At 47.7% G+C, this 21,425-nt stretch overlaps 1 protein-coding gene across 10 annotated transcripts in view; it reads left to right on the forward strand.

The window, feature by feature from the left end:
- CLEC16A (C-type lectin domain containing 16A) overlaps nucleotides 1-21,425 on the forward strand; it is a 276,263-nt gene that overhangs the window by 24,848 nt on the left and 229,990 nt on the right. For 6 of the 10 annotated variants that reach the window (XM_029050671.2, XM_029050607.2, XM_029050625.2 and 3 more), the window contains exons 4-9: nucleotides 3,227-3,375; nucleotides 14,052-14,157; nucleotides 16,268-16,273; nucleotides 16,612-16,735; nucleotides 17,730-17,904; nucleotides 19,677-19,730. In XM_029050671.2, coding sequence (XP_028906504.1) covers nucleotides 3,227-3,375; nucleotides 14,052-14,157; nucleotides 16,268-16,273; nucleotides 16,612-16,735; nucleotides 17,730-17,904; nucleotides 19,677-19,730 — 614 coding nt within the window. The remainder of the gene's footprint in view (nucleotides 1-3,226; nucleotides 3,376-14,051; nucleotides 14,158-16,267; nucleotides 16,274-16,611; nucleotides 16,736-17,729; nucleotides 17,905-19,676; nucleotides 19,731-21,425) is intronic. The other 4 variants (XM_029050615.2, XM_029050641.2, XM_029050687.2 and 1 more) reach the window with 3 other exon arrangements.

Genomic DNA, 21,425 nt, shown 5'->3' on the forward strand with positions numbered 1-21,425 from the left:
AGTGACCCCTTGGAGTTGGCAGTCTCAGGGCTTTATCTCTCCTTCCTGGAATGAACTGTGGGAAACCGGCCACAGTAGCAGCTTCCTTTTCCTCCAGCTCTGGCTCTGGCCGTTCCTCATCTTCCCGGGCCACCCGCTGTTTTTACATCATCAGAGCTCTGGACAAGCGAGTGATGGATAAATACCGTTGGCCGGTTGATCAGGAAGCCCAGTGGAAAGCGGCCCAACAGCCTCAGGAAATGTGCCTGCTGTTCATCATCACTGGGCGCTTACTGTGTACGGAGCGCCGTGCTAAGCGCTTGGGAGAGTACAGTACAGCAGAGTGGGTAGGCGTGTTCCCCCGCCCACAGTCCTTGGCAGTATCTCTTCGGGTACCTGACCCTCTGATGGGCAACATCCAGATTAAAGGAATAAAACGAATGCACCGGTGTTCTAGAGAATCTGGACCGACTTTTGTGTACTGTGCTCCTCACTCAGGGAGGCTCGGTGCTTTCATCTGTGGTCCTGAGACGTGAGAGACTAATAATAATAATAATGATAATGAGCCAGCCGATATTGGAGCCTTAAAATGCTATCCCTGTGGCCTGAAAGAGTAACTCTCCTCTTAAAAGGGAAAAGTTTATTTTCTTCTCTTGAGCAGATCAAGCCCTATTATTATTATCTAATGCCTTTTAGAGTCGCTCGTTGTGGGCAGGGAAGGTGGCTGGAAATTCTGTAGTATCGTGCTCTCCTAAACGTTTAGTACAGTGCTCTGCCTGTGGTAAGCTGTCAGTGAATACCACTGATTGGTTGGTTGGTTGACTGATTGTAGTTGGTCAAGGGAGTACAGCCGACTTTCAGGACCTGCCGGAGGAGAAATGACCTCCCTCTGCTCCCCTCCTTCGTTCTCTTTGGCCGAATGGAAGTGGCGATTATAGTGTATCTACCCCAGCGCTTAATACGGCGTTTGGCACATCGAGCACGCTTAGCAAATTCCACAACGGTGAGATGATGATGATAATAATGTTGGTGTTGGTTAAGCGCTTACTATGTGCAGAGCACCGTTCTAAGCGCTGGGGTAGACAGGGGAATCGGGTCGTCCCACGTGGGGCTCACAGTCTTAATCCCCATTTTACAGATGAGGGAGCTGAGGCACAGAGAAGTGAAGTGACTTGCCCAAAGTCACACAGCTGACAAGTGGCACAACAAGGATCCGAACCCATGACCTCGGACTCCAAAACCCGGGCTCTTTCCACTGAGCCACGCTGCTTCTCTCCAGTACCCAGGAAGCGGTGACCTGCTCTGCCCTCTTGCAGGCCGGTTGATGGGATGCCGAAGGCGTGTGTCTGCTGTGTGACCTTGGGGCAGGTCACCTAACTTCTCTGTGCCTCTGTTCCCTCATGCGTAAAATGAGGATTAAGACCGTGAGCCCCATCTGGGCCGGAGACTGCGTCCGACCCGATTAACTCGTATCTCCCCCGGTGCTCCGAACAGTGCTTGGCACAGAGTGAGCGCGTAACAACTACCTTAATTGTCTCCCTCTGGACCGTGAGCTTGTTGTGGGCGGGCGTGGTCACTATTTATCGTTCTGTTGTACTTTCCCGAGCACGTGGCACAGTGCTCCGCACACGGTAGGCGCTTAATAAATTGGATTGAACGAACGCATGGATGAGTAAGAATCCCAGCGGTGATGCCGGAATTGTTGGGAAGGTGTGGCGTTCTGTTCCGCTTTTCCCTTGCCTACACAGGTCCATCGTGTAGCCTGGCATTCTTGTTGTGTACGTTTCTTGAGGGCGGGGACTGTGTTTTTCGCTTCCGGGGTACCGGCCCAAATGCTCCGTCCAGGGTTGGGCACGCGCTGGGTGTTCAGTAAATACTTTCTGTTGGATGAAGAATACCTTTCCCAGATCTAAATCAGCAGTCGGTACATTTTTCAATGCTGGGCGGGGGGGGGGGGGCGGAATCAGACTCAACATTTGAAAACCCCAGAAAAAACCAGTGTTTTCTAAAATCAGCATGTAGGATTATCGGTAAAAATTTCAATACATTTTCTAGCACTTCCAGGGAATACTGTAATTCGCCCTCCTTGGCCGGTGTAGAAGCCTCTCTCCTTGCTGTAATGGTGTCAGTCAATAATCATTGTGGTATTTTTTTAAGCGCTTACTGTATGCCGGGCGTACACTGGGGTGGATACAAGCAAATTGGGTTGGACACAATCCCCGTCCCGCGTGGGGCTCATAGTCTAATTCCCCAATTTTACAGAGGAGGGAAGTGAGGCACGGAGAAGTGCCGGGACTTGCCCAAGCTCTCACAGCCAAGTGGTGGGTCCGGGATTAGAACCTGGCTCCCGGCCTTGTGCCCTATTCGCTACTCCGTGCTGCTTCTCAGTCGATCAGCGGTATTTATTGAGCGCTTACTTTGCGCCGACCACTGTATTGAGCACTTGGGAGAGTACAGTAAAGCAGAGTCGATAGGTCCCCCGCCCGTGGTCAGCTCGCAGTCTAGAGGCGTGGGAAGGGAGAAGGGACGGGGGATTTTTCTTGAGGGATTTGACCTCATTTGCGTTACCAGAGCAGAAACTTCTCTGCAAGGGGGTAAGGACCTTCTGGCCATTTGACATTTAGTGGCAGAAAACATGGCAGAGGTTTGGGCCGGGGCGGGGGCTCTGGGGAGAAGAAAAGAGTTCCCTCAGCTCAGCTCTGTCTGTTACCCGCCTTCCTGGATCCACACTCTACACTCCCCTCCGTCTTCCCTCTCCGACCCTCTCTCCCGCTATCAGCTGCTGCTGTTACTAGTCCCCCTGCTAAGCAACCATGTTTCCATGGCCCTCCCCTCCCCTCCCCTCCCCTCTCCTCCGCTCTCCTCTCCTCCGCTCTCCTCCCCTCTTCTTCCCTCCCCTTCCCTCCCTCTCCTTCCCTCCTCTCTCCTTCCCTTCCCTCTCCTTCCCTCCCTCCTTCCTTCCTCTTACTGTGTGCACACAAGCCCCCCAACCCAAGTTTTCCCCAACACTCTTTCCTTTTAGTGGAATCTTTAGACAGTTTGAACATCATCCTGGTGTGACACATTCTGAAGGAGAAGTGTTTCAGTGGCTATTTCAAATGATCTTATTCCTAAAATTAGAATTTTCTAGTGGGCGGCATTATATTCATTTACTTGTCAGATACAGTCTCATCCGTTTCTTGTTCTTCTCTTGGGGTAAAGAAAAAGAAAAATTACACAACAGAGTAATCTGTTTTTTTTCTTCCAGATTATTTGCTGTCTAATAACTATGTAAATTCTATAATTGTCCACAAATTTGACTTTTCCGATGAGGAGATCATGGCCTATTATATATCATTCCTGAAAACACTGTCACTAAAACTCAACAATCACACTGTCCATTTCTTTTACAATGAGGTAAGCCTTTTCTATGGAAATAGAACATAACTTTCATCTTAAATCAGAAACTTAGATATAACTGAAAATTTAACGATCTCCTGAAAGCCTGCAGTAAGTGGAATAAAAATAGGTGCTCCCGTCTTTTGAAAAGTCTTCTAGTTCTGTGTGTTACATTTGAAATTAAATCCTCATTGCTCTGTTAGGAAAATAAGAGGTTATACAATTCCGTGGACCTGCCAGGGCGGTAAAAATGTGCTATTTATTGAGAGTTGTTTTGTTAAGAAGGGCTGTTGGATGTAACTGCCAAGTAGTCATCTTTTGGGAACTTTGAAATTTGTAATGCAAAGTTGAGCATTTGGAGCAAATTAAAGTGACCCTAAAAACCAGATTTACTTCTTGGATGAATTTGAGACCTAATTTTTGTCTCTAGGACGTTTTGGGGGAGATAAATCCATCACAATGCCTCATGTTCTGATGAAATATTTTGTAAAAATGTAGAGACTGCTGAAACTTTTCACGAGAATGGAACGGCTCTGTTTTTCGCAACAGCATTAGAAACAGTGATTTTTAAAAGTTCCCATTTTTCTCAGGCACCCAGTTAAAATGCATTACCCCTTCCTTAGAACTTGTGGGCCTGACTACCTGTTTATTCCGCTATTTTCTTTTGTCTATCATTCGAATCTACAGTCCTACTGTACCTAGCGTATATTTGGCAATTTGCGTCCGGTTGTCTGGACTCCTCGAGGGGAGGGAAAACGTACTGTATGTTCCCAACGTCCGTTTCACTGCCCTCACGCATCGATGCTGATAAATTCAATAAAAGACTAAAGCCGAATAACTTGTACAGAAATAAAAATGAAGTCATTCATTCAGTGGTATTTATTGAGCACTTACTGGGTGCAGAGCACTGTACTAAGCCCTTGGAAAGTACCATTCAGCAACAGAGAGAGGCAGTCCCTGCCCACACGGGCTCAAGTTATTCCCCATTTAACCGAAAGCCGTCAAAGAACGAGCATTCCGTATTTTGTAACGGTGTAGAAGATCTAACCTCATTTAGCAGTGTAGTTTTGGCCCTGAAAAAAATGTCATTTTACCACTAGTATCTTTTGAGCCCTCTACTCGCTACCAGGGTTGCCGAGGCATGCGAAGGAGCAATTCCTGCCCTTCCGTTTCCATTATGAACCAGAGCTTAGAAATGGGTGAATCAGTGGGAATTAGGGAATTAGAGTCCTGTCATGCACGAGAGAGACAAGACTTGAGAGCCCCCTGTCCCCGTAACGCAGTGGTTCATAAAACACGTTTCAGAAGGGTTGGGGTGGACCCTCTCTAGACTGTAAGCTCCTTGTAGGCAGGGAGCATGTCTTCTAACCCCAAGCGCTTAGTACAGTGCTCTGCGCACAGAACGTGCTCAGGAAATACCATTGATTGATCTAAATTGACTATGGCTCTCAGTCAGATTTGTTGAGCGATTACTGTGTGCAGGGTGCTGTACTAAGCGCTTGGGGGGATACTCGTGCGCAGCTCTGATTTGGAGTGGAAAGCAGCCTCTAAATCAGAGCTTTGACCAGCCTTTGTGGCAGTGTCAACACCGTCCTGCTGCCCTTCCTGGAGAGGTTTGCTGATAAAGTAAAAAAAAAATATATATATATATATATCTCCAGCCCCAATTTCCCCTAAGCTAGGGCCAAGCATGTTTCTCTCGATGCCACCTTGCTGGTGTCATGAATCGATCAGAGTTTATTGGGTACTTACTCTGCAGAGGGTACTGTACTGAGCACTTGGAAGAGTAGGAAGACACGGTCCCTGACCTCAAGGAGTTTAAAATCATGCCCAGGAGACAGACCCTAAAGTAAATTCCAGATAGGGAAAGCAACAAAAATACCCACATGAGTGTTGCGGGGAGATGGAATGGGGTGACGACCAAGGTGCTTGAGGGGTAAGTAGTAGGGAGGGAAATAGGGTGGGGAGATGAGCGATTAGTCAGGGCAGGCTTCTTGGAGGAGATGGGGGTTTTTTAAATTTTGTTTTTTGGGGTTTTTTTCGGTGGTATTTGTCAAGTACTTACTCTGTGCCAGGCACCGTACTAAGTGCAGGTGGAAGATAATCGGGTTAGACACAGTCCCTGTCCCACATGGAGCTCCCAGTCGACTTAATCCCCATTTTACATACGAGGTGACTGAGGCACAGAGAAGTCAAAGTGACTTGCCCAAAGCCACACAGCGGAAAAGCAGCGGAGTCGGGACTTGCGACTCCCAGGCCCGGCCCCTTTCCACTGGGCCGCACTGATGCCCCAGGCCACACTGTGATACTAGAAGGGGGAGAGTGGTGGTCTGCCAGATGGGAAGGGCGAGGGAGTTCCAGGCGGGAGGGAGGGTGTGAGCAAGAGGTTGAAGAGACCCGAGAGCGAGGCCTAGTGACTGGGCTGGATTTAGAGGAGTCAAGTGGGTGGGCTGGATTGTGGTGGGAGAGGAGTCTACATTAGTAGGGGCGAGAAAGCTGATCGCCTCAGAGCCGACGCGGAGGAGTTTCTGCTCGATGTGGAGATTCACGGGCAGCCGTTAGCGTTTTTGAGGAGTGGGGAGATGTGCACGGAATTATTTTTGTAGAAAAACGATCTTAGCGGCAGAGTGAAGTCTGGACTGGAGAAGGGAGGGGCCGGAAGCAAGGGAGGTCAGCGGGGAGCCCGACAAGATAATTTGACTGGAGAGGAAAGGGCAGATTCCGGAGTTGGGAAAATAGAACCGACCGAACGAATGGATGAGTTGAAAGAGAGGGATGAGTCTAAGATAATGCCGTGGTGGTGGCCTCGTTGGGGAGAGTGATGGGAATATCTCCCGTCTACCGTGATGGGAATGTCGGGAGAAGGAGAGGGTTTGGGTGGGAAGGCGAAGAGTTCAATTTTGAACATGTCGTTTGAAGTGTCCGCCGGAATCCGAATGAAGATGGCCTTGAAGCCTGGAAGAAATTCAAGATTGCCGGTTAGGAGAGTCGTCAGGGCTGGAGAGGTGGATTTGGGGAGTCACCTGCATAGAGAGGGAGTTGAAGACCACTTGTAATGTCATAACCTGGCCAGCTCTCCAGACAGTTGTTGTCTGACAGTGGACAGACATTCCAGGAAGCAAAAATCAGAGATTTGGTCAGTTTTCCCCTCCCCCCGCCTGGTGAAGTTTGACCATTTGGTCGCAGCTGGTCGATAAATCTCGTTGAAGCAGGAGATTTTTCAGGTCATATGCTTCCTCTGCCTCCTGCGAAGGGCCTCCTTTGCCCTAAATCAGTCATATGTATCGCGCGCTTCCTGTGTGAAAACCACTGCACTAAGTGCTTGGGAGGGTGTGATATAAGAGTTGGTAGACACATTCCCTGCCCACACGGAGCTTACGGTGCAGAGGAGAAAAGAACGTGGACCCCTCCATTGCTCCTGATGGGTGAACGGCTCAAAGCCCTCACACCACCTGTGCCCAGGTTCCTGACTGAAGGCTTCTGGGCCCATCCTGTCTCTGCTCCTCTTTCCACGGGGCTTTTGACAAAAATACCTGAAGATTGAGCTCCTGGGTAAGGAATGGGTTGTAGTGGTGGTGGTTTGCACGCCATCATCCGTCCCCTGTCGTCCCCGTAGCCGCGTTCCCCCTGAGGCCCGGAGTGTAGCAGAACAAATAAGCTGGCAGGGCCGCAGCACATTGTGAAGCGCACACGGGAGATTCAAGTCCAGATCCTCTCATGCCGGCGCCACGAGCCATCAGCCACCGCGATGTTTGCTGCCGGCGTCTGCCGGCTGCTTTTCGAGATTTCCAATGAGCCCGTCCACCACGCGAGACAACTTAGGTGGTTCTAGGGATGGTCGCGCTCATCCCTGATGGCTTAGCCCCAGAAGACACTCCCCTAAATTCTAACCGCTGCGTCCCCCCGTCAAATCCCACCCGAGTGAGACGTGAATTGGACTTTTGGCGGCGAGGATGTGGCTCAGTCCTAAGAAGAATCGACGGTCTCTTGATGTCGCTAGGCCTGGAGCTAATGCTGTCTTCCCACATTACTGTCATCGGTGCCTACACTCCATTCTGATGAGGATGAGGAGCGCTTCCGGGTGGACCTAGACCATGTCGTCGTGACAGTCCAGCTGAGAGGCAGGCTCATTTTCGTAGGTCACGTCAGTCGCGACTTTGAGTCCCGGTCCGAAATCTTAGGTAGATCAAGAAAACAGCCCTCTTCTTCATTATAGAGTTGCAAGCCTTCAGTTGGTCTTCCAGACTTTAAGCTCGTTGTGGGCAGGGAACGTGTCCATTCATTCAGTTGTACTTATTGAGCGCTTACTGCGTGCAAAGCACGTACCGAGCCCTTGGGAGAATACAGTATAACAACAAACACATTACTACCACAACGGGCTCACGGTCTAGAAGGGGAGACAGACATTAATATAAATAAGTAAATGGATAGATAAATTACAGATATATATACTTTGGGGATGGGGGAGGATGAATGAAGATGCAAGTAAGAGCGGTGCAGAAAGGAGCGGGACACGAGTAGAGGAGGGCTGCTTGGAGGAGCTGTGCCTTCAATGTGGTTTTGAAGTGGGGGAGAGCGATTAGCTGATAATAGGAGGGAGGACGTTTCACGCCCAAAGGTAGGATGTGGGCGAGAGGTCGGCGGTGCGATAGGCGAGAGTGAAGTACGGTGAAGTAAGGTCATTAGAGGAAAGCACTTTGCGGGCTGGGTTGGAGTTAGGAGAGTAGCGAGGTGGTAGGGTGGAATATAGACTGGAGTGGGGAGAGAGGGGAGGCAGGGAGGCTGAGGCAATGTAATCCAGGCAGGATGGGATAAGTACAGTGCTCTGCACCTAGTAAGCGCTCAATAAATACTATTGAATAAGTGCTTGCCTTCATGCGATAGCAGTTTGGACAGAGAGGAAGGGCAGAATTTGGCGAGGTCGTGAAAGAAGTGACGGTTTTTAGCGATGGCTTGAATACGTGTGCGAAACAGGTGAGAGGAGTCAGGGATAATGCCAAGGTTGCGGGCTTGTGAGACAGGAAGGATGGTGATGCCGTCAACAGCGACGGGAAAGCGAGCAGGAGGACGGTGTCGACCAACGCTTTTATAATGTAGTCTCCCGAGCGCTTAATACAGTGCTCTACACACAGTCGGCCCCCTGTAAGTACCACTGATTGATCAGTTTTTCTCAAACACACACCGTGTTTCAGGTGCCAGAAGAACCTAAAAGCACATGAATGTGCCTGTCATTGGCCTCTAATATGTTATTGTAAGGTGGCTGGAGAGACGGGGTGGTGTATGGTCATGTATTTTGGGAGAGAAACAGCCCGACTGTGTGACCCTCATCACGTAGCCAGCAGAATGTGATTTGACTTGGCCATCGTAAGGCACTTCCAAAGAAGCCCCTCCCTTGAGCCTTGGCTCCGGATCCCACCCGTCGTGAGCCAGCTTTCCGAATGGATCGGGCCCCGGATCCATTCTCATCTCGAAACCGTGGTGTTCTGGAGACCAAAATGGTCATTATTCAAGGAGGCCGAAGTCAACGGGGCTGTAGACGTTCTCGACTCTTGCCGAGCGAAGGCACCGAGAACGGTCCGGCGACGACGGCGGTGAGGCCGAGCGGCTGCCGGAGGCCTTGCGTCATCAACACGGGGTAAGTATCGACAACAGGAAGCCCGTCGAGGCGGGGGAAACAGAACAAGAGACCTACCAGCGCACCCGAGAGCTGCCACGGGCCTGATTGTGCCAGACGAAGAAGCGGTGGATGGCGAAACCCGGGAAGCCGCAGGCCACGACGGTCACTTAGGACAGCGAGAGGTTTTCCAAAGAGCTCGGCGCCGATCCCGTCCTTAGCGCTGTTAAGTCGCCGCGACCGAGTCTGCCGTTGCTCAACAGCTTTGGCTGCTGCTCTGTGATCCGGAGCCCCTGCCTACGATAAAGCATCGTGTGTTCTTTGCCAACTGCATCGAAACTACTGAACCGGTAATAGTCCTTATTAAGCGTGCACTGTTTGCAGAGTGTGGAAGGCTGTCTATAAATCAAACTTCAGGCCGAAAAAAACCCCAAACTGCGGGATCAGACGGCATTCCTGCCGAGTCGGGTGGGTTTCTCATCTCCTGGGTTCAGTCTCGGAACAGGAAGACGCACCACTGGGAGTCCACGTTGCCCGTTTACGGACCTTGTGTGATAGCCGTCGTGGGATGTCTCTCCTGGCCACTGCTGGGAGGTCTAGCCAGAATGAATAATAATAATAATGGTACTTGTTAAGCGCTTACTATGTGCCAAACACTGTTCTAAGTACTGAGCTAGATACAAGATAATCAGGCTGCCACAGTCCCTGTCCCACCTGGGGCTCACACTCTTAATCGCCTTTTTCCACGTGAGGTAACTGAGGCCCAGGGAAGTAAAGTGACGTGCTCAAGGTCACACAGCAGAGATGTGGTGGAGCTGGGATTAGAACCCAGGCCCCCCTGCCTCCCAGAGTCGTGCTCCGTCCACCGAGCTATGGTGCTTCTCGATGGCGAACCATCCGACCGGTCACCTGGATGACAGAATAATTCCCGAAAGCCGCTGCATCTCTGGATCCAGGTGTGCTACATATATGCCTCTAGACGGCTGCCGGAGAACTGCGTGGTCTAGAACCAAGAGCCGCGCGTGGTCTCTGGGGAAGCGGCATGGCCTCGTGGAAAGAGCACAGTCGCGGGAGTCAGAGGACCCGAGTTCTAATCCCGGCTCTTCCACCTACCTGCCCTGTGTCCTTGGACGTGTCATTTAACCTCTCTGAGCCTCAGTTCCCTCATCCGCAAAATGGAGATTCAATACCTGTTCTCCCTCCTACTTAGACTGTGAGCCCCGTGTGGGACCTGGTTATCTTGTATCTTCCTCAGCGCTTAGTACGGCGCTTAGTACAGCGCTTAGAGAGCAGCGTGGCTCAGTGGAAAGAGCCCGGGCTTGGGAGTCAGAGATTAGGGGTTCGAATCCCAGCTCTGCCACTTGTCAGCTGTGTGACTGTGGGCAGGTCACCTGACTTCTCTGGGCCTCAGTTACCTCATCTGTAAAATGGGGATTAACTGTGAGCCTCACGTGGGACAACCTGATTGCCCTGTATCTCCCTCAGCGCTTGGAACAGTGCTCTGCACATAGTAAGTGCTTAACAAATAGCAACATTGTTATTACGGTGACACAGCCGTGGGAAGCGGCGTGGCCTAGTGGATAAAGCACCGGGCCGGGAGTCAAAAGGTTGTGGGTTCTAATCCTGGCCCCGCCACCTGTCTGCTGTGTGACCTTGGGCAAGTCATTTCTCTCTGCCTCAGTCACCTCATCTGTAAAATGGGGATTGAGACTGAGCGCCACGAGGGACAGGGACTGTGTCCACCCTGATTTGCTTGTGTCCTCCCCGGTGCTTAGTACAGTCCCTAGCCCATAGTAAACGCTTACCAAACACCGTAGTTATTATTACAGTGTTTGGCTCACGCTAAGTGCGTAACAAGTACCACAGATATTTATTGATCTCCCAGAGGGCTTTCACCTTAGTAAATTGTGATGGCTCGTGGTCTTTCTCTGCAAGTTTGGTTGCTTCGTCGGGCAGCAGAATCAGTCTCCCTCTTGGTTTATAACATCCTGGAAGGAGGCTGGCTCCTCTGCCTTTTGCATGAAAGCTTCACCCCTTGGGAACTGGAGCTTGCTCTTTGGCTGGGGTGGTTGTACCCCTCCGCTTCATGTGGCAGGATTTTTCTCTATCTAAAATAAACTAAAGGAAGCAGGGCAGGTACATTTGGTCATTGTTCGAAGTGTGGAACCCGAGGGCTTCGTGTGGTATCGTCTAGATGGTGGACTCTAGAATTTGTGCAAGAGAAAAAATAGTGAAGACACCCGCCCGTCCACAGACGACTATTTGCACTAGTGGCAGACGCTGTTCAAGGCACATCTGCGTAGACCGTAAGCCCCTCAAAGGGCAGGGACTGTCTCTCTCTGTTACCGATTTGTACATTCCAAGCGCTTAGTACAGTGCTCTGCGCATAGTAAGCGCTCAATAAATACTATCGAATGAATGCTCACTGATTATTTCCCCTGAGCTGCTAAATGCTCTGGGCTGACAGGCTGAAAGAGACGAGTCGTATGTCAACCGAGGTCCGACATCACGGCACCTGCTTCGGAGATATCCATCGCTAGTAGACGGATTTGTTTTTTCAATGATATTCGTTAGGTGCTTACTATATACCAGGCCCCGTACTGGGTAGATAGAAGCTGATCGAGTTGGATCACGGTTCATGTCTCAGATGGGGCTCATCGTCTCAATCGCTGTTTTCCAGATGAGGTAATTGAGGCCCCGAGAAGTGAAGTGACTCGCTCAAGGCCACGCCGCAGACAGTGGCGAAGCTGGGATTAGAATCCAGGTCCTTCTTACTCTCAGTCTCATGTTCTCTCTACTAGGCCACACGGCTCTGCCACTTGGCAGCTGTGTGACTGGGGGCAAGTCACTTAACTACTCTGTGCCTCAGTTACCTCATCTGTAAAATGGGGATTAAGACTGTGAGCCTCATGTGGGACAACCTGATTACCCTGTATCTACCCCCGCGCTTAGAACAGTGCTCTGCACATAGTGCTTAACAGATACCAACATTATTATTATTATTATTATTATTTTCTGCTAGAAAAAATTCCATCTGGGCAGCGTGCTCTGACAAAATGCCGTGACTGATGACCAAACAGTGACACGGCCAGCGTCTCGTTTGGAAAACAGAACATCAGTCCTGGAAAGAGAGGGGAGTCAGCTCAATGGCAGAGATCAACATGTTCCACGCTGTGGTCATCTCAACATTGTCGCGTGGCTTTGAGGAATGTAGCGTAGAAAATCACTCAGCCGATACCATTTGGGTTGTCTGAGGTGGATCGCCGGCATTCAGTGGCAAGATCAGAAAGGGAGATTCTGCTGCAGTGAAGAATCATAGGGATGATGAAAGCTCAGCCGTGATGATGTGGTCACCCACGCTGATTGTATGGTAGAATAATAATGATGGTATTTGTTAAGCGCTTACTATGAGCCAGGCGCTGGGGGAGATACAAGTTGATCAGGTTGGATACGGTCCCTGACTGACGTGGAGCTCATCTCTTAATCCCCATTTTACAGGCGAGGGAACTGAGGCGCAGAGATGTGACCCAAAGTCACCCAGCGGACATGCGGTGGAACCGGGATTAGAGCTCAAGTCCTTCCGAGTCCCAGGCTTGTGCTCTAGTTAGAGCTCAGAGCTGGGCACACTCCAGAATGGCTAGAGGAAATGGTACAGGGAGGTACTTTACTGAAGGCTTCCCTCAGGGCGCACGCCTTTGCCTGGAGAGCTCGGTGACCCAAGGCAGTTTCTTCTGGTATCAAATCTCCCACTCTTCCATTCAGACTTTTGAGAACCAGTGCTTTGTCAAGGGAAAACACGCTAGGAGACAGGTGGTTTCAAGTGACGTGGGCCAACTCGCTTTGAGCAGGGATTGTCTCCCTTCACTGCTGTATTGTACTTTCCCAGCGCTTAGTACAGTGCTCTGCACACAGTAAGTGCTCAATAAATATGATTGAATGAACGAACCCTTGCTGACCCAGTCTAGGGGGATGAAGGGTCCCGTGCGTTTTGGTGGGGCAGGAATTCCGCGCTTCCTGGGAATCGGGGATCTTGCAGGAGAGATTTCGGAGTAAATTCATTCTTTTTATTCATCATTAAAGGACTCATTATTTGATGATTGTCCCTATTCAAGTGATGTAGAATTAAAAAAACCAGAGGAGACTTCATTTCCCATGCAGTACAGATAGGTTGGTCTCTTTACCTTGAAAATGGCAGAACACCGTGTTGAGAGTTGTGGGGCTTCGGAAGCTATGGTCTGATTTTGTTCGCTAGCTGGATTTCTTTTTGAAAACAGAAGATATCACTGATAGACTTCTGTCAAAAGATTTTAATTATTAACAGGTTACTAAACGTAGTTTTTTTTTAAATGATAAATTATAAAGAAAAACAGAAGTGAACAACTGTAAGCTCTCTGTGGGCAGGGAATGTGTCTTATTGATATCTCGTACTCTCCCAAGTGCTTAGTACAGTGTTTTGCACTCAGTAAGTGCTCAATAAATGCGGTCGAATGAACGAACGAATAGTGAACATCACCGGTTTGCTGTCCTGCCTTCAAGCACGTTGTAAAAGTCTCGCAGAAGCTTCAGAAACGTGATCGTAGTCTTAAATTCTTTGTCAAGAGCATCAGATATGTGGTGTGAATGGTCTCTTCACCTCTGCCTGTTCTGTTTTGACTTATTAAAATTGAAATTCTAAAACCTGTAGCATTAAGTAGTTGTCTTTCTCTTTATTATTTTACCGTCATTGGTTTCCAGACGTCCTGGTAAAATTATGATTTGCCAGAAGAGGGCGTCAGGTTATGTAGTTTCATACACAACCGGGACTCTGGCTTAGTTAAGCTAATAATTAGTCTGCGATAAGTCGTAATTCTACCAAGTATAGAGATGACAAATAATCTAGCGTCTGAAAAATATCAATTTGGGAGGAGATGGTTATTTTAGAGCGCACAGTTATCTACTTGAATTCGCGTTACTGGGTGGGGGATTTTCCCTCGCAAGTTAATATTAATAGCGTTGTTTTTTTTCCAGTAAGCATTCCTAATGGCCTCTCTGGAGCCTCTCTTGATAGTCTGTAATTTTTGTTTTCCCTTTCGTATTTCAGCATACTAATGACTTTGCCCTGTACACGGAAGCCATTAAGTTTTTTAATCACCCCGAAAGCATGGTTAGAATTGCAGTAAGAACTATAACCTTAAACGTCTATAAAGGTAAGTTTTTCTCGAATTCGTCTCCGCAGTACTTAGTTTCTGACCCGAGTCCCATACTGCTTGTCCAGTCGCCCCCCGGAAGGTAACTATTAGCTTATTTCAAGTCTGGCGTGTCGACCAGAGACCCAGGAAAAGTGTTTTGTATCGATCGTTTGTAATTATTACAGATTCGTTCACTCAGTAGTATTTATTGAGCGCTTACTCTGTGCAGAGCACTGTATTAAGCGGTTGGAATGTAGAATTCGGCAACAGATAGAGTCAATCCCTGCCCATTGACGGGGTTACGGTCTAACTGGGGGAGAGAGATGGACAAAAACAAGACGGAAACAGATCCGTAAGGCTACTCTGTGATATAAAGCGTAGGAGTATCTGAAATGTCTAAATCCGATATTAGACTGATCCTTGTACCTTGATGTTTATCAATCCGTGTAGTTCAGGTAATACGCTTTAAAAAAATGCCGTATTTCGAATTCAGAGGGCGCTAACGAAGTTATTTCTGAAACAGCTTAGCTTCGTTGCTGTATTTTACTGACTGTGTAGCTTCCTCTAATTCAAAACCGGTCCCTTATTTGTGTGTTCCAGGTATTCGTAGACACTAGAGGGAAGCAGAGTATCGTACTAGAGGACTTATGTTGTTCTGTCCTAACAGAGTAGTCTGATATTTCAGGATGGGCGTCTAACATGTTGAACCTCAATGCAGGAGAAGAAACAGCGTAGGATACAGCATCAGAATGTGTTACCACAAGCGCTCCGTACGCACCGGCTTCAGCCGTGAGGTCGCAAGGATTACAGACCGTATTGGGGAAGTCCTTTAAGATTTCTGTCTGGAAAGGCCTGGCCTCGGTTGTCGTCCGGTAGTCAGGGGAGAAGGTCACACGAAGACCCGTGACGGGACTGGCTCCGGGCTAAAATTTGAACAGTACGAACGGTGTTTCGGTGCCCTTGCTAGGATTTCGGTTAAAGTTGCGATAAAACGCGACGTCAGCCTTTAAGGATCACAGTGCACGTTTTTAAGAATTACAGCGCACTTTCGTAAAGGTGCAAATGCAAACAAAAACCAAAAGTTAAGGACGAAGAAATGACTCGGATTTCCATTAAAAATTCATTTCGGCTCCTAACGTGTTTAATGCCGAGCTTAGAGGATGTGGAGATCATCCCCTGCACGATGCACACCCAGAAAAAAAGCCACACTGTTCTGATCGCAAAGCCACTGAGACAGCCCCTTGTTTTCAGTAACCTTACTGTGCCGGCATTTGCCGTCAACTGTTACTAAGTACTGTCTCTGCTGATTGAGGTACAGTTGATGGGGAGATAGTGGGTGTTCATTACATGTCAAGGCCCGGCTCGTGATTTATGGGCTTTATGCGTGAACTAAAATTTCGATTCAAGCACCCCTTAATCTCACGGCGGTCACGGGGGGGGAGAGGAGGACTTGGTTTCGGTCACATCCCCGTCAGAGAATGTAAACCGACCAGTAGGTACCGGTCATGCCCCTTACCTAGTTTTTGCATGTCTGACTCTAAGCCCCTTTTCTCGCAATTATCTTATCTTTCCCATTTTGAGCCTAGTTGGGTAGGACTCCCTTCCTTTTCCTCTCCTCTCCTTCCCCCACCCCCATTTTTCCTTCTTTCCTTCTTTTCCCACCCATTTTTAAAATGGGGAGCAATTTTACGTGAGGCTAGTGAGGCGTCGTTAGCTGTGAATGATGCAATTTCTGCTACCAAAAGTTTTGAGCCTCGCCTGTGAGAAAGTTATTTAGGCGAACGTTTTAACCAAACGTTGGCTCGATTTTAGGCATGCGGAGTTTCTTCCTCTGTCAGAGAAAAATGAAGGGTGTTTTGTGATCCGAATGAAAGCTTGCTTAGCATGTTGAATTTTGGGGTTTCCAAGAGCTGACTTTAGAAAAAAGAAAATCGTAGCTGAGGTTTCGTGATTCTCTTGCTGTCCGTTTGCACTTGTTCTCTTCTAACCTGTGTCTTTAAGTTTAGATGCTTCCTGCCTTAGCTATTTAACCTTTTGGGCGGATCTCTCCATCCCAGTTCCTAATCCTGTTAACTGTTGTCTGTTTTTGCCCTTCCTTCAATGATGATTCCTGTGTTCCCTATTGCAGTGTCATGTAAGTTATTGACCCCTCTTGATTTTCAGCATTATTGCTTTATTCTTACGTGTAAATAGAGAAAATGTGCTTGACCGATGATCTAGTTTTCTGCATTTGTTTAGCCCAATCTTGACTTAGAGATAGATTTATAAACAGTTCGTGTACACCGATAATATCTAACCGGGTTAATTTATCGTGTCCGCGTAAAGATATCACATGAACTGCCTTCAGAGAGACATTTTGTGAGCAGGAGAGGTAGTTGTAGGAAAAATTGAGTATAAAATGATAAAGCTCTTTGCCCTGGGAAAAAAATTTTGGAAGCTTGGAATTCTCTTCTCTTTTGTAAATCTTTTTAGTGGATAACCAGCCTATGCTCCACTACATCCGAGATAAAACCGCCGTCCCTTACTTCTCCAATTTGGTCTGGTTTATCGGGAGCCACGTGATAGAACTCGATGACTGCGTGCAGACAGACGAAGAGTAAGTAGACTCTTTCATGTGGGCCTTGTTAGGGGAAAAGTGCCGCTGGGCTGGGAGGAAATAAGATACTCTGGATTCTTCATGGCCTGATTTCCACTCAGAGAAGAAACAAGTCGGGTAAATTAGTTGACCTGCTGTCTCCCTCCCAGCTTCTATAGGCAACCACAACATTAGGTTCTCCTAAAAATCAAAGAGTGAGGAAACAGCTTTACGCCCCATACCCTAGATACTGGTGAAGAGTAGAGTTTTAAGGGGCGATGCAGATTTGGCGTTCTGGGCAATCTCAGGAATTTAACCTTTAGACGGCGTACCCCCGGCGAACAACTGGAGTGCCTTGCTGACGGGCAGAGCAGCTGCATAACTGGTTTTCACAGAAGAGGCCTCTTGTTGGAGGGGAAAGGGTGTTCATTCATCGTTGGAGATGACTGTGAACTTGGCGGCGATTGATGGGAGGGAAGAGGCAGCTTTAATCCCAGCTCTTCTCTGCAGGTCATTTCCAGCATTTTAACGACACTAGATTTATGGCTCTCTCCAACCCTGGATCTTGGGAGCTGAGAAATCTCGCCTCACTGGCTGGTGGCTACTGTTGTGAAAGAACTCCCACAGCTAGCCGGGAGCTTTGTTCGCTCTTATTGTTCCTTTTTTAATTGTCAGTGTTTACTTGAAAACTTCTCAGGATGGTGGCTGGGATTCTGTAGCTTCCAAAAGCCATTGCATAACAGCTCCTGGGTCATCAGCGTTGTTTGCCCCGGCAGGCACTGCGTAATCCCCCGGAGATGTTTATTCCCCCTCGTTGGGCGTCTTTGGGGGCCAAGCTTTGCAAAATTGGAGGAGACAATTTGGGCATCTCTTCTTTAGCGGCCAGCCTGAGACCCAGATGGCAATCTACTAAAAAAAAAGACGGAACTCAATGTCCTCAGTCTAACGCAGAATCGGTTCTGGGTAAGGGAACTAGGAAGAACTCAAGACTGAAATCACTGTTTCTCCTTTGCAGACACAGAAATAGAGGAAAGCTGAGTGATTTGGTAGCCGAGCATCTTGACCACCTGCATTACCTCAATGACATCCTTATCATTAATTGTGAATTTTTAAACGACGTCCTCACGGACCACTTACTCAATAGGCTCTTCCTCCCCCTCTATGTGTATTCTTTAGTCAACCAAGACAAGGTGAGTTGGGGTTGGCTGGGATGCGGTGACTCACCCGTGCAAGGGAAGACCAAAAAAACCGCTGAGAAGGAAAGACTAGTCCTTTTGGTCTTTGAGAGTGAAAGAAGAGGCCTGGGAGAGGTTCCTTTCCAATTTCAGAATCAATTTCCATTCAGAGAGCATTTAGAAGTGAGCAGAAGCCATCGATAAGGACTTCAGCAGTAAAGCCCAGGGTCTTCATTCGGGAGACCCAGAATCAAACTGGGTCTTGGGGAACTAGATATGGCCACTGCCCTTCGGGCGGGTTCAAATCTAAGTGTCTGGGAGAGTACAAAAGAACTCAAAAGATCCGATCCCTCCCCTCAAGGAGCTTAGAATAATAATAACGTTGGTATTTAAGTGCTTACTATGTGCAGAACACTGTTCTAAGTGCTGGGGGAGTTACAGGGTAATCAGGTTGTCCCACATGAGGCTCCGTTTTACATCCCCATTTTACAGATGAGGTAACTGAGGCACAGAAAAGTCAAGTGACTTGCCCACAGTCACACAGCTGACAAGTAGTGGAGCCGGGATTCAAACCCAGGACCTCTGACTCCCAAGCCCTGGCTCTTTCCACTGAGCCACGTTTCTTCTCTAGAATCTGGTCGGGGCTGGGGGGGAGAAGGATGGACTCTGAAATAAAATTATGACTGGGCAGAAGTAATAGAGCATAAAGATATGTATGCTCGTACTACGAGTGGGGGTGGTACTCAAGTGCTTAGGTGGTGCAGAAGAGCTGAATTGGGAGTTTTGAGGAGATGAGAAATGAAATCGGGGAAGGCCCAGTCTTCCGAGGAGCTGTGGTTTTAGAAGATCATTTCCTCCCTAACATTGTGAGAAGTGATTCAAGAACATTAAGGGGGCAGAAGGAGAAGAGGAAGGCTTTATGGAGTCTGGCTACAAGTAATAAAAATAACTGTGGTATTTGTTAAGGGCTTACTGTGTGCCAGGCACTGTACTGAGCTCTGGGGAAGATACAAGCAAATCGGGTTGGACGGTCCCTGTCCCACCAAGGGCTCGCAGTCTTAATCCCCATTTTACAGACGAGGTAACTGAGGCACAGAGAAGTGAAGTGACTTGCCCGAGGCCTCACAGCAGACAAGTGGAGGGGTCGGGATTAGAATCCATGGCCATCTTACTCCCAGGCCCGTGTTCTATCCGCTTTCGCCATGCTGCTTCTCTCCTCCCTCATCTCTCACACTTCCTTACCCCCGGGAAATATACCCGTCTGACCTTCTGGGACAGGTAGGAAGCCAACCCTATGCAAGCCCCTAGAGAATCCACCGGAAGCCAGTTGGGAATGAAATATCTACATTTTCCACTTAAATCCTTTAGTCTCATTCTAGAGAACAGATTTCGGAAATTGCCTTCCGGGAGAAGAATTAACACAGAGGTTCTTTTAAGTGAACCTAAGTTCCGCCTTAAGCATCTCTCGGAAATTAGCATTCCAGAGAACTTAAGCGGTAAAAGCGAAAGCCGTATTTGCTGTTCTAAAATGTAAAATCATGATTAATTAAGAAAGGATTTAAGATAAACTAATATCAGTGTGTAATGGGATTATGCTGATAGTTTCTGAAGAGCAATTTCTGAGTTATTAATGGAAGGAAGCTGTGTGGAGGAAGCAGTCTAAATCAAATGAAACATTTGGAATTATGCAGTTTAAAGAAACACCTTTTCTCTTTATGAATAGTGATAGCTTAGTTTTCCATTTTGGAGCAGGTTTGAAATTTCTCTTCTTTTCCTCTGTTCTGCAGGGTGGAGAACGTCCTAAAATAAGTCTCCAGGTTTCTCTCTACCTTCTGTCCCAGGTATGTGTCAAATCGGGCCTCAGCAGCCCTCAGAGTTTATTTTTCATCCGTGGTATTTCAAAATTGGCCTCAGCGATTTCTCACTGGTTTTGTGCTGCGCTTCAAATAAGCAGTCACTTTATGTCTTCTCTTGTTCTCCTTCCTTCCCCCTTTTAAAAGTAAAATAACTTTGTGAAATTGCGTTTACAGTGACGAATTTGGCGGGTTCTGTACTTTTTTCGTGGTGGTGAAAAAAGTTTAAAGTGGGGGTGATAAAAAAAAAAAAAAAAGACCCGAACTTTGTTTTTTGTAGTTTTTTTTTTTTTAACTGTGGATTTCATAAATCCTTCTTGTGAAATTTAAAAATTTAAAAATAGTCCAGTGACTATAAAACATGGAGTTGTATGCTTAGGAACCTTGAAACAACAGCCTTCATTTAGCCGAGTTCTCATCATGAATCTATTTTTTATTGCTTTTATTGAATTTTAGCTCTCAGGCAAGAACAGTTTTCTGTTCAGTAATTTTTTTGGAGGCTCCCACTCCATTCCCCTGTTCCCACTCAGCTAGCTCCCCATTAGAAGTCTACACTTTTTTTCCTTAAGGTGTTTTCGCTCCACAATCCTGCCACAATTACAGGAAGAGACCTTTCCGTGGTAGTATATTCGTGTGATATTTAATATTTTAAGGAATATTACAGACCAATCAATGGTATTTATTAAGCACTTACTGTGTGCAGAGCACTGTATTAAGCTCTTGACTGAAAACTCATTTTGGATGGGGAATGTGCCTGTTTCTTGTTGTGCTCTCCCAAAACACTTAATATCATCCTCTGCACAGAGCAAGTGCTCAAAAAATACGATCGACTGACTCTTAGGAGAGCACTCTTAAATCCTAAATCATATCACCGTGTTGCCCAAGTGTCCAAACATTTGGCTGTATTTCGGCTTCGTTCCTGGGGGTCGCAAAATCATTTCTTTGGTTTGGAAGGGAGTTTGGTTGAAGTGAAGTTTGAAAAGTCACCTCTTTAATCAACTGTTTCGGTGAGATCTGGGAGTGGGAACAGAGGGGCAAGCATGGAATCCTCACCCTAACTAGACGGGTAACTTCCTCCCCGGGCTTGTCTTATTGCAAGACCTCTCTGTTTTGTTGTTGTTTATACATGTACTCGGCATGAATGCAAGTCTGTCTTAGCACACCTTTCTGCCTAATTGCTACGTGGCCCATGAACTGCAGTTTTACTTATTGTGAACATTTGGCAGGAAATTCGTGCAGACTAGATACATGGCAGAAAGCATCTTCAGCACTTTTGCACTTCTTGGAGCATTTCAAGTGGTAGTGTGGTCTCTGTATCGAGAGAGAAAGAAAGAGGAGAGAGAAAGAAAAAGAGAGAGCGAGAGAGAGAAAGAAAGAAACCGGAGGAGCCAATGCCAAAACAGGCATTCTAGGTTTTTGCAAGGTTTGGAGGAGAGTGGAGGAAGATACATTTTGTTGTTCAGGTTTGGGGAAGGAAGATAAAGTTGCCAGAGAGGCGAGAATAGGTCTAGATGAGCATTTCATCAAAGAGGCAGTTGAAATCTTTCCCTGAATAACTTAGGAATCAAAATCATTCACTGTTTCATTTAAGAAGCGGTTTTATAGCCTTTATGAATTCAGGGAGTTCTTCCAAACCTGTGGTGTTTGTTTTCTGGGTGAGAGATGGCAGTCACTCTGCTCTTT

The sequence above is a fragment of the Ornithorhynchus anatinus genome, chromosome 2, assembly GCF_004115215.2.
Source record: "Ornithorhynchus anatinus isolate Pmale09 chromosome 2, mOrnAna1.pri.v4, whole genome shotgun sequence".
Lineage (NCBI taxonomy): Eukaryota > Metazoa > Chordata > Mammalia > Monotremata > Ornithorhynchidae > Ornithorhynchus > Ornithorhynchus anatinus.